The following is a 15,899-nucleotide window of genomic DNA, read 5'->3' on the forward strand; positions in this document are numbered from 1 at the left end:
GACTTTTGATTTAATATCTTTTATTTTGAGACATGGAATGCTTTTATTTGTCAATACAACAGTGCATAGTACTACATAAATAACTTTTCAGAGAAAACAAAAAGACATTTTTAGATCTGTTTTAGAATGCATTTACATAAACACAGAAGGAAATCAAAATTATCAGCAAACTTAAAGGGTTAGCTCACCAAAAATGCTAATTCTGTCATCATGTACTCACCCTCATGTCATTCCAAACCCACAAGACTTTCATTCAACTTCGGAAAACACAAATGAAGATTTTTTTTAAAGAAATTTTTGTCCCTCTATTGACAGCTAATTAACTAGCACTTTGACGCTTCAAAAAGTTCATAAAAAGATTGTAAAAAATAAATAAGCCATATGTGGTTTAGTTAAAAATTTCTGCACAATTCATATGGATTAGTTTTACAATGTCTTTATGTACTTTCTTAAGCGTCAAAGTGGTAGTTGCGTAGCTGTGAATGGAGGGACAGAAAACTTTGATTTCTTTGAAGTCTTACGGGTTTGGAACAACATGAGGGTGAGTAAATGATGACATAATATAATTTTTTTTGGGTCAATTATCCCTTAAAAAAATAAGACTGACCAAATAATTAGATTAGTGCTCAATATATTGGATACTTTTGTTGATATCAATCGCAATCTACTGAAAATCAGCCTTTAAAAGTCCTGTTCTAGCTTCAGCTCTAAACTGCAAAATATCAGACTTTTAATATTTCTGCCTTGTTTTCCAGAAAATCTTAACATCTTTATGACAAGATATATTTACCTGTTTAGGAAAAAAGTTTAGAATTGTAAAATTGTTTGCATTGTTGTTTTGCTTAAGTTCAAAAGTTGACAGAACTTCTGCCGGTGACAGAAGACAAATTACACTCACCATCCAATATAGATTTTCTGAAAATTAGTCTTCAGTTTTACACAATTTTGCTTATCAGGAAAATATATCTTGTTTTATGAATGTGTATGTTCTTAGGTACTCCCAAAGAGTGATTTTTTTGTAGTGCGACTACAGCAAATATTTTCTGACAGTCTTGGGCCAATAAGTGCTGATGATTCATGCGTGAGTTCAAAAGTTTGGTTTGTGTTTCTTGACTTCAACCATCAGATGATGGAGGTTTATGAGCTCAGAGCGCACCGCCAGACTGCGGAATGTTGGCTGGGAGAGGACCTTATGGAAACCATGATAGTACTGGATGAGCTGGGTCAGTGCTCCCTAGTGAATACAACCAGACAAGTATTCATAACATTTAAATGCATAAAATAAATTACTTAATTAGGACACAAATGGTCACAAGATTTGTCTCATAAGGTTGTACCTGAATTATGCTGGTTCCGTTTTTAAAGTTGGTGAAGGAACGCATCACATCCTGACTCAGGGCCTCCACAGACTGCTTCCATGTGCTGGAGAAACCCCGCACCAACTGAGTGATACGAGCTGACAAACAGATATAGGCAGACACATTCTTAAAAAGATGCAGATTCCTGGGATTCACCCAGACTTATGTGGGTGTTTCTATGAGCATCCTTTGATGGAAACATTGTAATATGATTATTGCGTTTGGGGACAGGATGATTTTTCAGTTAAAAAAAAAAAAGTCTGTTCACCAAAAGCAATGACAACTTGTAGATTGAAAAGCCTTCTGACTAGGGATGTTAACCGATGACCGTTTGACTGATGGTTGACCGTTAAATTTGTCGGTAGTCGGTAAAAAAAAAAAAAGTGATCTCTAAATTAGGCTATTATAGACAGTGGACTAAACGCTACTACAGTTAGCCATCTCATTCCAAGATCTTTTCGTGTGAAGTGAACAAATCCCTCTCTCAATTTTTCATAACTCGCCTGTGTGTACTTAATAAACCAATAAAAACATTTGGCGCGAGGTCACAGCGTTTGGGTTTGCACGCTCACAAGGTTTGCGAAAAGTAAAGACTACAGGCTAAAACACTCGAGGTTAGAGCCAGCGCAGACAGGATGAGGCGTGCAAAGAAAAGTAGTGTGTGGGACCATTTCACCAAAAAGAATGACAGATGTAAGTTGCAACTTGTGTGATACAGTGCTTAAATACAGTAGTAGCACATCATCTATGATGTATCACCTGAAAATGCGACACCCGCAAGCCTCTTCGGAGCTGTCATTTTCTTAAATGAGCCGCAGCCGCGTCAATGTTTCAAATGAGCTTCTAACGCTAGACAAACACCTTTATTTTCAACGCGATCACGTTGTACCCAAACCATTTCGAATCTAAGGAGTCATTTGTCCTCCGATTACATACAAGCTCCTCGGCGCCGCGTTTGCGGGACTCGTGTTTTGCGCTGTAGGGGATTTTTAAAAAGTGAGGTGAGTGGAAGGGCGGTGCCGTGTGTGTGTGTGTGTGTGAGTGGGAGGAAGAACGGCAGAGAGATGCGATAGAGTTGCGAAATTGCAGGCGCGGCGCAAAATGGCTGTTATTTCAAATAGCGTAGCATATTTTAAACTAATCGGTTAAACTAATCGGCTCGGTGGTCGGTCAAGAAATGTTTTCGTTTTCGCCATCCCTACTTCTGACTGTATTGACGGGCACACAGTTTCTCATGTTTGTCAGTGCTGTTTCATCTGGCTTTAAACTAGTTTAAAATCACTGAGACATTTGTGTTCTTTGTGAGATCCAGTGAAGAAGCGTTTGAATTCAGCAGTGTTGTTTAGTGGTCGAGTGACTGAGACCAATCAGCGAGTACACGCATCTGCTCTAGTAAGCTCGTGCTGCCCTGCCGTTTCAACTTTGAGTCGAGCGGATAAATGATTTGTGAGGGATGGCATCCCTGCGGCATGGTGCAGTAGGTATTTTGTTTCCCATAGCATCCACCCAAGACACAGTTTAGAGTTCCTATTCTAAAGGGAACAGCTCAGGTTACTACATTAAATGTGGTTCCATCACTGCAACTTCCTAAACATACACACAAAAACGATCAAACATGGTATTTTTCCGTTCTTTCTTTTGTATAGTTTGTAATTCTTCTTTTTGAAATTTCTTCCATTGGATGGACAAAAATGATGAGAGAATGTAAAAAAATATCTTAATTTGTGTTCCGAAGATGAATGAAGGACTTATGGGTTTATAACAACATTAGAGTGAGTAAATGATGAAGGAATTTTTGGGTGATGAATAAATGATAAAAGATGAAAAATAAAGCAGTACGATATAAACCTTAACAGTGAAAACAAAGCAGCTCCAGCACTAACCTTCATCATTTTTGAGTTTGTCAAGTTGCCCTTTCTCTATTAGTCCCTCGCTCTCCTTCACAAATGCAATCATCCCTCCAAACGGGGATGAAAGAATCTCCTCTATAAACTCCTGTAAAATTACATATCAACAAACAATGGTTACTTACATGACAATAAGGAAAGCAATGTCCTACTTCAAGACAGCTGTCAGTCTTAACCGGTACTTAGTATCCCAGAATGTACCTGTGTTCTAGCCAGTAGGAGCTGCTGAAAGCCTTCAACCTCTTTACTGTCATCAGCTGCTCTCTCCTTTATAACACACACAGAACATATCATCATGATGCATTCTGGTACAGTCTTAACAGTTAATAAATGGACTGCAGTGTGCAGTATTTCAGATACATGCATTTAAAATATGTATTTGAAACACAAAATGCTATTTTGTATTTTAAAGCCTTTGAAATAAATCAAATGTATTTTGTATTTAAATACATTTAAGTTTACTATTTTTATATTTTCAAAATACATAATATACTTTGTGCCAGTCAAACTCTTTCTTAGGCTGCTGATTTCCTGTGCCAACTAGTTAGCCAGTCAGTCAGTCTTGATAGTTAATTGATTGTTGGTTTTATCAACTAGAAAGTCAAATGTATTTAAGAATTACTGCTTGCTAGGACTGGGTGATATGACGATATATATTGTGGAATTGATTGTGGGGTTGATTTCACTTTTTTTATATCGTTTATGTATCGCATAAGCATATTCATGCACCTTTTAGTGGGCAGGAGTTATTAGTTATTATTACACATTAGAGCAATAAAGAAACATGGACGAATGAGTAAAAAGATTGGGACATGATTTATGTTAAAAAGAGTTATTAAAAGTGCAATATGCCGCAAAATAACTCATAATTAGTATTCGCACACTGACAGGCAGCTTTCTGTGCACAGGTAAATGGTCAAAATGCATACAAAAATGAGTCAAAATCTGAGTATACACGTAAACACAGTCGGTTTATGTCTTGAGTGAAGGTAAACAGATGGGAGACATTGAACATTTGATATGTATCAATATATGTGGTTCGTGCATAAGCTCTTAAAGTGACTAATATTCTGCTGCTGTCTGTCTCCTTAATCAAACAACTAAAGAAAAAGAGAAATTCACTCACTGCACTTGAGACGAAATAACTTTTGTAGCTTTAATAAATATCATTGTGTATTTAATTCATACAGCGTTTTATTTTACTTTATTCAATTTCTGTATTATTTCTTACTTCTGTTAGGTAGACCTACCTGAAAAACTTAGCACTCTTTATTTAATTTGTATCTTTGTTCTACTGTATTTATTTGCCCTATTTGCTTTCATTTTATTTTATTAGTAACTGTTTACTTGTCTTCAATAATTACTTGAGAACTTTTTACTTACATTAATACTTATTATTATTTTTTGCTGTGCTATTAAAACTGGTATTGAGAATAGTGTAATTTCACCTGTATCACTTGGTATCGTAACAACCTTATTTACCAAAGCGGCATTACATCCAAAAGAGTGGACTTGGATTAAGATTACGAAGGGTTAGGGTTCCATTTGGGACAGGGCTTTTCACCACAAGTAATGGGCTGTAGTGTTACTTGGTCAGAAATAAATATAGAAGTGGAACACAGATGACACCTTGAACCCAGTCTTTTTTGAAATTTTGGTGGGAGGTAGGTGAAATTAAAACAGTTTCTAAGCAGTTGTACACACCTAAATGTTTTTTTGCATTCAGAATAGGTCAAGACAGATTTCAGCCTAATAGTGATACTTCACTGAATGGTCAATTTCACAAGTTTTTGTGTATTTCAAAATACAAAATACTGAATGTGTATTTAAATTAATAAAAAAATCCACACAGTATTTGGTATTTCATTTTGATCCATTTCAACTGAGGTATTTTGTATAATATTTTGAAAACATGTTCATGTATTTATTTTATACCCATTTCTGGCAGTGTGATGTGAGTAACCTCACCATGAGCACATTGAGCATCATGTCATAGTTGTTGATGAGGAAGATGAGCTGGTCTCGTCTAGAAGGAAACTCGGCCGCCATTTTCAGCACAAAATTTTCCACCTCAATCTGGAAATCATATCCATGTCAGGTTTCAATATGAGCCACTTCACCTTTCGAGAACACAGATGGGTTTCTGTTCTGCTCACCTGCAGCTGTCCGAGTAGCGTGTTGGTCCTCTCATTGGGAAAGGTTTGATTTATGCTGACAATAGCAGAGGAGAACTCAGCATATCGGCGTGTAATCTACACAAACAAGAAGCAAAAACAAATTATTTATGCCACATACATGTAATCATGCATTCATATCATACTGTACATGGAAAGAAAACAGCACATGTAAGTCTCTAAAAATACGAGTTTTTCTATAAAATTGAGCATTGTTTTTAGGACAGAATTTTAGGATTTAACTTTTCAGTGAATACAGCTGAATCATACATTTTCCCCTCTTTAATTGAATATGTTATCTTCATACATGAAATGTAAAGGTATAGCTTTGTTACGCTTTTTACTGAGAGGTAGTTTCACATATCAATACATTTAATACATGTTTGGTAGGAATAAAAATAAAACTGATTAAAATGGAACAATTGTTATTTCATTTTAAAATCTAAAGACAACATGAGCATAATCTTTTAATAATAATTGTCGATTGGCTGAGGTCTAGTTGTGGACGTACAAAATGTTTGCACTACCAAAAAAACTTTTGTGTGTGTGTGGTATGTCGACATGTGTTTGTGTATGAGGCTTCGTACATAGTGTGGTCTGGTGTCCAGTACACCCAGTTTCTGAGGGTCAGTGTTTCGAATGCTCTGGATGTTCATCTCCAAAATGAGCTCAAATCTTGGCCACAGCAATTCTAGCACAGCCTCCCAGTACCTGCACAATACAAAAACAAAAACAAAAGCCATTTATAAAGATACATCAACCACAGAAACACGCAAGTGTCATGAAACTGACAGGTAATGCAGAGGAGCTTGTATGTGGCCGATCTGAGATCTAATTTCTTCATTAAACAGCGTTTATTTTGTTATAAACTCTGACGCTAAAGGGAACTTTTGGTGTCTGTATAGTGAAAATGTCTTGACTAAAAGCCTAAAAGTCTTGGACATGCAATATTTATAGGACACATATAGGGAGTGAGAATGTGTTGAAAAAGTGTCCTCTTGTCTCCTCACCAGTGTAACAGAATATTACGCTTTGTTTTGCTAATGAGCTCTTCCCAAAGAAGTGGCTATGATGGCGATGGCATGCAAAGTGATAGAATATAATTTAAGAATTATAACCCACCAAATTGCCGCTGTTGCCCTTGGGTTGCTTAGTTGGGGTTTAAAAGACACTTAATATTCAGTAATATTATACATTTGGCTACACTGAGACTATTGGATGAGAACAAAAACTTGAACTGAATTGAGCTGGATGATGACACCACTGTTTTCGGCAGAGCTGCTGAACTATATACTGTAGCTTGCAACATTGACATGGTTATATAAAGTGGGGAGAACAAGTATTTGATACACTGCCGATTTTGCAGGTTTTCCTACTTACAAAACATGTCTGTAATATTTATCATAGGTACTCTTCAACTGTGAGAGATGGAATCTAAAACAAAAATCCAGAAAATCACATTGTATGATTTTTAAATATTTAATTAGCATTTTATTGCATTACATAAGTATTTGATCACCTACCAACCAGTAAGAATTCCGGCTCTCACAGACCTGTTAGTTTTTCTTTAAGAAGCCCTCCTTGTTCTCCCCTCATTACCTGTATTAACTGCACCTGTTTGAACTCGTTACCTGTATAAAAGACACCTGTCCACACACTCAATCAAACAGACTCCAACCTCCCCACAATGGCCAAGACCAGAGAGCTGTGTAAGGACATCAGGGATAAAATTGTAGACCTGCACAAGGCCGGGATGGGCTACCGGACAATAGGCAAGCAGCTTGGTGAGAAGGCAATAACTGTTGGCGCAATTATTAGAAAATGGAAGAAGTTCAAGATGATGGTCAATCTCCCTCGGTCTGGGGCACCATGCAAGATCTCACCTCGTGGGGCATCAATGATCATGAGGAAGGTGAGGGATCAGCCCAGAACTACACAGCAGGACCTGGTCAATGACCTGAAGAGAGCTGGGACCACAATCTCAAAGAAAACCATTAGTAACACACTACGCCATCATGGATTAAAATCCTGCAGCACACGCAGGGTCCCCCTGCTCAAGCCAGCGCATGTCCAGGCCCATCTGAAGTTTTCTGATGACCATCTGGATGATCCAGAGGAGGAATGGGTGAAGGTCATGTGGTCTGATGAGACAAAAATAGAGCTTTTTGGTCTAAACTCCACTCACCGTGTTTGGAGGAAGAAAAAGGATGAGTACAACCCCAAGAACACCATTCCAACCGTGAAGCATGGAGGTGGAAACATCATTCTTTTCTGCAAAGGGGACAGGACGACTGCACCGTATTGAGGGGAGGATGGATGGGGCCATGTATTGTGAGATCTTGGCCAACAATCTCCTTCCCTCAGTAAGAGCTTTGAAGATGGGTCGTGGCTGGGTCTTCCAGCATGACAACGACCCGAAATACACAGCCAGGGCAACTAAGGAGTGGCACGGTAAGAAGCATCTCAAGGTCCTGGAGTGGCCTAGCCAAAACGGCAAAATTTGGGAAAAAAATCAGCAAAAAAACCCCCTGCAAAATCGGCAGTGTATCGAATACTTGTTCTCCCCACTGTATATATGTATATATACATGTTTATACGGCTGGCATAATAGCTAAAAGCAGACTCTCCTTGCTTTGAGTGAAGCCTTGATAGTTCTAGCTGATGTGATCTAATGATCTGAGTGATCTGTTGGGTTTATATTCAGTGAGCATATCTGCAATGTATTGAGGTCCTAGGCCATTGAATGATATACCAGTATATACCTGGGTATCCCAGTATGTAACTGGGAGCCAGTGTAAAGACCTGATGACTGGTGGTATATGTTCATATTTTCTGGTTCTGCTCAGAATCCTGGCAGGAGCGTTCTGTATGAGCTGCAACTGTTTTATGGTCTTTTTGGGAAGGCCAGTGAGGAGTCCATTACAATAATCCACCCTGCTGGTGATGAAAGCATGCACAAGTTTCTCTAAGTCTTGTCTAGAAACAAAGCATCTAATTCTTGCAATATTCTTCAGATGATAGTATGCTGATTTAGTTATTGCTTTGACATGACTACTGAAGCTAAGGTCTGACTCTAGAGACACACCAATATTCCTGACTTGATTTTTTTGTTGTTTGATCCCTAGAGTGAAGGTATGCATTCACCTTGAGAACTTAAAGGTGGGGTATGTGATTTGCAAAACGGCTGGCAGATTTTGATAATACACAACTCAAATGGTCCTACCTTCTTTCTTTTGACTCCACCCATTCAAAGAACATGGACATGGATGGGGGGGGGGGGGGGGGGGGGGGGATGGTACGACCGTTTGATTGACACACTTACTGTCCAATGATTCTAGGTGGTCTTGGAAATGATTGGCTGGAGTTTTTCGAAGTCCTGCCTGTTCCACAGATGATTAAATTGCCTCATTTTTATTTCAGTGCTTCTAACTCAGTGGCTGTAAGTGGGTTAGGAATAGGATTTTAAGTGATTTGGAAAAAATGGCAAAAAAAGAGAATTACATACCCCACCTTTAATCTTTGCTTCCAAACGCAATGTCTTCAGTTTTGTCTTTGTTTAACTGAAGAAATTTGGCACATCCAACTGTTTACTTCATCAATGCATTGGAACAGTGAGTCAATGGGGCTGTAATCGTTAGGCGATAGGGCTAAGTAGATATGTGTGTCATCTGCATAGCTGTGGTAAGCAATTTGGTTCTTTCTTATTATTTGGATCATTGGGAGCATGTACAGGTTGAATAGGAGTGGTGCAAGAATTGAGCCTTGAGGGACAATTTGCTTTAATTGTGGATTGCCATTTCCAACTCCCGCTGGATTTCTTTCTGCGCTTATTAAAGCCTGGACCTCGTTGTTGGTCCAGCGGTCATATTTTTTTACTAAATTCCATATTTGCAAACAGACAACTCTTACTGCACGAAGCCAAGAACCGCATTTTTTAAAAAATGGCGGGTAAAATAAAATGCTGCGTGGAGTCAACTGGCTTGATGCCAGTCACTTTTTATTACCTCCTTCCTTCTCGTTGCACATGACTACTACGGATGCCCAACGGGCACACAAAACATCCACATAAATTACATCCCTCTTCTTTTAGCTTTTTTTCTTTTTCTTTTCATTTGCATATAACAACAAAATTCATAAACGCATAGTCTGTTAACAAACCAATAACATTTTTATTATAACTAGAAACTGATAACTATCCTAACTATGTAATCTGAATGTAATACATGCACAATTTCCAAAGACTCAGCACCATGTATATTGAAACTCAGTCTCGCAGGCATTCTCACTAATCTTCTATATCTGGTACGGTATGATTTCCCTGGGTCATAATGAGAGTTATCATCAATGTGAGACTCTGGTACTTCCTTGTCGTGAGTATCAGAAACATTTTTCTGTAACTGTTCTACCTCCTGCAGACCATTTGTTTCCATGACAATGCCCTTGTCAAATACTGACTTATCTGTCTCTTTTGTTTTCCTTAGATGTTTGCGATTCCTCCTGAACAGGTTTTCATCTGGTGTTTCATCATCGTATGTAACCAGGACTGGATGTTATATGCTTGCAGTCCCACTTCTCAGCAAGGACAGTGAACTCAGCACTAGCATATTGAGGTCCGTTGTCAGATACTACAACATCTGGAGATGGAATCCTGTGCCTTGCAAAAGACTTCATCTCCAAGATCACTCCTAGGCTTGTAGTGTCAGTAAGCTTTCTAATCTCTGGATATTTTGAAAAGTAATCTACACACAACAGTAATGCAAACCCTTTATGATAACAAATGTCTGTCCAAATCTTCTCCCATGGTCGTCCAGGAAATGCGTGTGGCAGCAGTGGCTCTCTCTGGTTGTTGTTTTTGTTATCGTTGCAAACCCCGCATTTGGACACTGTCTCTTTAATATGTGCAGACATATTGACCAATACATAATGTCATGATTCCGAGGTGAGACTCGTGTATTTTGCTGAGCATTTCTTGTCTAAGCTGCTATGGAACAATGAGCTTATTGGCTTGAATAATAGACCATCAACATAGATGATTTCCCCTCTGAACGTCCAGTAAGGTTGAATTGATCTTGGTAGCGCCAATCTCTCTTTCGACCAGCCATCACTGACAGCATCCTTTAATGCTTGGATCTCTGCATCATCTGCTGTGGCTCTCTTGAAACTTCCAGCTTTTTCTCAGAAAGAAAACTGGGAAGTTGTGATGTCACCCAATTCATCTCTAGTTCTTCTCCCAACAGATGGGATTTTGCGTTTGGCATTCTTGAGACCACTTTTTCTACAGTTAACATTTGATAGTGCTCTCATTGTATTGCTTTATTTAGAGCATTAGGTCCATGCATATGCAAATTTTGTTAAATGTGACCAGTCACCATGCTGTTGACCCACTCAGTAGGCTCAGTTTGCTTTGCAATAACTCCCATATGTTCCATTCTTTGTAGAGTCGATGACTATCTCTGAGAGCTACTGGGATCCTCCTTGGAGCATGCACAACTGGTCTGATGTTTGTGTTTATTTGAATATGGTGTTCACTGGGTAAGCAGCCTAATCCTACAAACAGATCATCAATCTGAGAATGTCATTTTTCTCAACTTGATAACACGCCTAACTTTTGGCAGGCAGCATGTCCAAGAATTGCTTGTGCAACTCTTTCTATGATTTCAAATACAATCTTGTACTTTTGTCCCTTGTACTTACAGGTGAGCGCTTCTTGCCTAATGGCTCCATCTTGCCTAATGGCTCCATGTGGCCTGAGTAAGCAACTAGCTTGCAGCTTGATTTTTGCAGCCTTCCTGTGATGTTTAGTGCTTTATACGCATTCTCCAACAACACATTGCATCCAGCACCAGTATCAAGTTTAACTGTGACATTTCTCTTATTATTTTGAGAATTTCAGTCCAATCATTTTCATGTACATTTTAAAAAGTCATAGATTTTGTATAGTTGACCTGCTCTGGAACATATCCTCGCTCTATTCAACTGTGTGCATTCTTTTACCCTGAATGGCTCTTAGATATGCACATTTTAGCGAAGTGATTTTTCTTTTGACAGTTCTTATATGTTTTTCCAAAGGCAGGACAATTTCTATATTCATGCTTGTTGCCATATTTGCTGCATTTCTTTTTTGTCATTACACTCTGGTCTGATTTACCATATCATTTATTTGGCTTCACAGTTTTGACTCTGTGTACCTCCATCTCGTCATTCAGCGCTTTCATCTGACTTTATGTAATCTCACTGGCCCTACAGATGTAGATGTAGATGGCTCGATAGGTCTGCCTTTCTCAGCAATGCGTTTGTAAAATATAGAATTTTGTAACAGAATTTAAAATATCCGACATCCAAAATTGCAGATATGGGAAAATTGGGTATCATTCAACTTCGTATGCTATACCGAATCTAAAGAGACCCATTTTTGGTGTGTTGTTATTTTTGGTGAAACCGTTCTGAAGTTATAAGCAATGAAAAATAGCTATTTTTTATATCTCTTGACCACTAAGTGTGACTGCGCCAAAACTGTGCAGGTAACATAGCTCATGGATGTCATAAAACACACCAAGTTTGTCAGAATACGCTAAAGCATTGTGGAGATATAGCCTCACGTTCATTTTGGAATGCTCTTTGTCGAATTCGTTTGCGAGTTATTCGAGAACGGTTTAACTAACCAACTTCAATTCCGAACCATCCAGGAAAAGTTTGAAAAAGTTTTTTAGGAAAATTCTAAATGACAGAAAAATGATCATAATGGAAAATGACATCATAGGGAGCGCAATCATCTTAAGCCAAGGAATCAGAGGAAAAATAACTTTGTTTCTAGCCCTTTAGGTCCTGTTCACAGCCAGCGAGACAATGCGACATGATCCCATTCATTTTCTTTAATGGAGATCTGGCGACTTCTGACGAAACAAGTGAGAGTGATCATTGGCAATAGAATATAGGCATGTCAAGAGATGCAAGTCATAGACTTCAAGAGCAGGAGGAGGATACAATAGGTGCCTATGCACCTACGGTGCTTAGCCCCTAATAACAAACAGTTTATATGACGACTTTAAAGTAACAAAAGCTGTATTGTCCTGTTAAAATCTGTTCAGCATGTGAATGTTACATTACTAGACAGAATGACAACTGTCCTGTTTCTAGGTCTGTGTTGGTGATTCTGTATGTTTGCAATGACAGAGGGACTGACTTGTCAAGAGCAGGGATGTTCCTCTTGGCCGTGATGGCTCTGAAGCGCAGAATGATGTGAATGCAGAGAAACACAGCAATACTGTCATAACAGTCTGACAAGTATGTTGACAGATTCTTCTACAGATAGAGAAAAGAGGGGGAAAATGGAATGAGAAAATGTCTAATAAAAATAAAAGAAAAATTTGTTCACAAACTATTTAAAAAAGTATAATACATAGTGTAGTTTTTGTTAGGAAACTACAAAATACTGTGGAAATATGAAACTTTTAGACCATGAAAAAAAGCATTATCATATTTTTTCCTCAAAGATTCTGATACTGAGTGTGACTATACCAAGAACATGCTGAGCGTTTTTCCCATGATGCTGTTGAACAAATCCAACGCAGAATTTCCAGCCACCATGAAGAAGTCAGATAAGAAGAGGAACTCTCGACACCCGTTATCCAACAAAGCATAGTGCTGACTGCGGAAGAGAGTTTCATACGGGTACTGACAGAGACAGAGAGAAGTCAGTAAGAAAGTATACTGCTATAGTAATAAATGTAACAAAAATAGTAATTATGCACAAAAAATGTTTGTGTGTAAAAAACTATTTACAGATTAGTGGATCATGATTATTGGTGGGTTTTTACTGTAAAACAACACATGCTGCAGATATTGTAAATTCAGTTATTTTAGGCAGCAATATTTTTTTTTTTAAGTCCCATGAAATCCTGGAACCCCTCATTAAAATGTTACTTTAATATTTCTGTCTCTATATATGGCTCAATGCAAGTCTATTGGATTTTTTTTCATTGTTGTATGTATCCAGGGCTGTCACAACATCGTGAACCATGATCACTATTATTATCATGATACTAGTATTATTCATGTCCATAGCACAGACAATGCTGGAAGAGTTTAATTCTTAGGAATAGATTTTTTGAAATCAAGTATTGGTAGCATTAACTGTAATGTGGTATAAAGCAATAGTGTCTCACTCTGGACTCTCCTCTCTGAGCAGCGTGTGGGATCAGTATGGGCCCCTCCAGCTCTGTAGGATTCAGTACTTCCCCCCTCTGGCCAAGAGTAAAAATAGTGTTCCTACTCTTGAGAGAAGGCTTGGAGAAAAAACCTGCGAAGCAGTTAAAGAAACCAACCACATTACAATGGTACAGAAAACAAATGCCTTTCTCTACCAAACTCAAAAGCAAGTGTGTTTGTTGAATTTAAGTAAGTCATTTGGCATGCTAATTCTATGTAATTGTGATTGTGATTAGACATCAATCTAAAGGATATCTTTTTTGGCTGTATCCTCTTCTCCCATCAGATCATCCTTGTCTGCAACGTCTTCATACTGGCAAAAGGAGATGGAGAAAGAACAAACACAAGATAAATTGAGACATATTTTAGAAATAAAGATTAGGTTCATGCCAAGCACAATGTAGCACAGCCTTGAGTGCGTCTTCGCTTTTATACTGTATATTATAGTTTTAACAGTAATTTATCATAACAACTAAGGTTAACAATGGCTCTGGTATGGGTGCTCTGCAGTGATCTTTAAAACAGTGGACTGTTCCATGAATCCAGTTTTAGTGGTAAATTTGAGTTTATTTTGAGAAAACTCTGGATTTTCAGGTTCAAGAAGGTGGATTGGTTTTGGTGCTGTTCTTTTACATGATAACTTGCGCTACACGGATAACTGCTCCAGAGCAGATCTTATACTAGGTAAGATATTGCAAACCAAAACTGGACCAATCAGTGGTGAGTAAAGTGACAGTGATATTTCTGAAGCAATAAAGTCTGAATCTCTTGCTCCACATTAAAGCAGTTTATTTATATTAATTTAAATATCTGAATGTAATAAAAGCTTTAAAATAAATAAAGCTGTTAATATATCGTGTGTATTTTCACATAACTACGGTAGAAAGCTGATTAACCAATGAGCATCCAGGACTAAAACTAAACGTTAGAGTGGATTACTGTTGTGGCATTTTCATGTAAGTCAAACTTCTAGTAGTAGATGAAGCTTATTTTGGCCAAAAAAACACCCAGTTAGACAGGAAGTGATTTTTTTAAGCAACATTTAAAGTGACAGCCATAATTAGCTTTTTTACATAAGCTTTAGTGGTAAGTAGATGTTCAATCAGACACTACTCTAAGAACAAAGCAGATTATACATAGCCTGGTTCTACCAGACTCTCGTACATTTCATTTGCGTACATTCATTCCAAAACTATTGGATCTGCCCAGAGTCACTCTGGATCTGCCATAACCAATCGCTAACGTTTGGTCGTGACATATGACGACTCAAACTAGCGCACAACCTCAATGTCATCGTTCTCAGCCACTCCCGCTGTTCGCTGATTGGACCGGTAAAAAATTTATTTGAGAAAACCCAAGAATATACCACTATCCCAGACGTAGTTCTGAAGGAATATGAAAATTGAGCGGAAGTACGTAGGAGAGCGGAGCCAGGCTAGATTATACATGCATGTACAAGGAAATCTTGTTTACTTGTTACTAAGTGTCTCAATCAAAACTTCTAACATCTCTCAAAAAAGTGACATCAAAAGTTCTCATTGTAGTGGAACTTGCCGGTACAACCGACTGTCTGCTGAGCTATAAACCTGTATGTGCTGACTCCCGGAAATTACGTAAAATAGGCCAATCAGATCAAAACTTGCGGTTGTGGAACCGCTCTTGCTCTTTAAAACTGTGAACTGTAGTGTACTTCCATGCCTGTCACCTGGACTTTCAGCAGTCTGCTGCTGTATGACTTGAAGTAACTGAAGTAGATTTTGCTCATGGTGTCCACATACTCGTCCCGAATCTCCTTTGCAACTGTCCTCTCATTGGCTAACAGGAACTGATAGAAAAATCTGTAGATGACCAGAAAAACATCCATACTCAGTATTGTGCTTCTTACTCAACAGAAATAAAGTAGGGCCATAGTTAAAAGTGGAAATAATATCTTAAACAGAGTGTAATTTATTATTGTTTCTAGATATTGTTTATTTCTGTTATGGTGTTTACTATAGCTCAGTCTCAGGAAATGGCAGTATTTTTTAATTGATTTATTTTTCCATTTTTAAAAACTCTGCCGGAAAGTACCAGGGGTCTCATTTATAAAACTGTGCGTAGGATCCTTACTAAAAGTGTACGTGCGCCCGAAAGCCCAAAATGGCGTACGCAAAAAAATATTCAGACTTATAAAAGCGTGCGTACGCCAAAAACTGCGCAGGATTCACTTTAGAAATCCCACTCAGCGGAAGATTGTGCGCACATGCGTCTCC

General features: G+C 38.2%; 1 protein-coding gene across 1 annotated transcript in view; it reads right to left on the minus strand.

The window, feature by feature from the left end:
• Window positions 1–15,899, minus strand: part of vps52 (VPS52 subunit of GARP complex) — a 25,027-nt gene continuing 9,128 nt past the window's right edge. Inside the window, exons 9-20 of the mRNA XM_079591947.1 lie at window positions 15,353–15,485; window positions 13,903–13,960; window positions 13,605–13,738; window positions 12,958–13,113; window positions 12,623–12,741; window positions 6,027–6,150; window positions 5,422–5,517; window positions 5,234–5,341; window positions 3,467–3,532; window positions 3,242–3,353; window positions 1,338–1,456; window positions 1–1,234 (exon numbers count right to left, since the gene is read on the minus strand). Coding sequence (XP_079448073.1) covers window positions 1,088–1,234; window positions 1,338–1,456; window positions 3,242–3,353; window positions 3,467–3,532; window positions 5,234–5,341; window positions 5,422–5,517; window positions 6,027–6,150; window positions 12,623–12,741; window positions 12,958–13,113; window positions 13,605–13,738; window positions 13,903–13,960; window positions 15,353–15,485 — 1,372 coding nt within the window. The 3' untranslated portion in view covers window positions 1–1,087. The remainder of the gene's footprint in view (window positions 1,235–1,337; window positions 1,457–3,241; window positions 3,354–3,466; window positions 3,533–5,233; window positions 5,342–5,421; window positions 5,518–6,026; window positions 6,151–12,622; window positions 12,742–12,957; window positions 13,114–13,604; window positions 13,739–13,902; window positions 13,961–15,352; window positions 15,486–15,899) is intronic.

This window comes from Phoxinus phoxinus (genome assembly GCF_949152265.1).
Source record: "Phoxinus phoxinus genome assembly, chromosome: 19".
Lineage (NCBI taxonomy): Eukaryota > Metazoa > Chordata > Actinopteri > Cypriniformes > Leuciscidae > Phoxinus > Phoxinus phoxinus.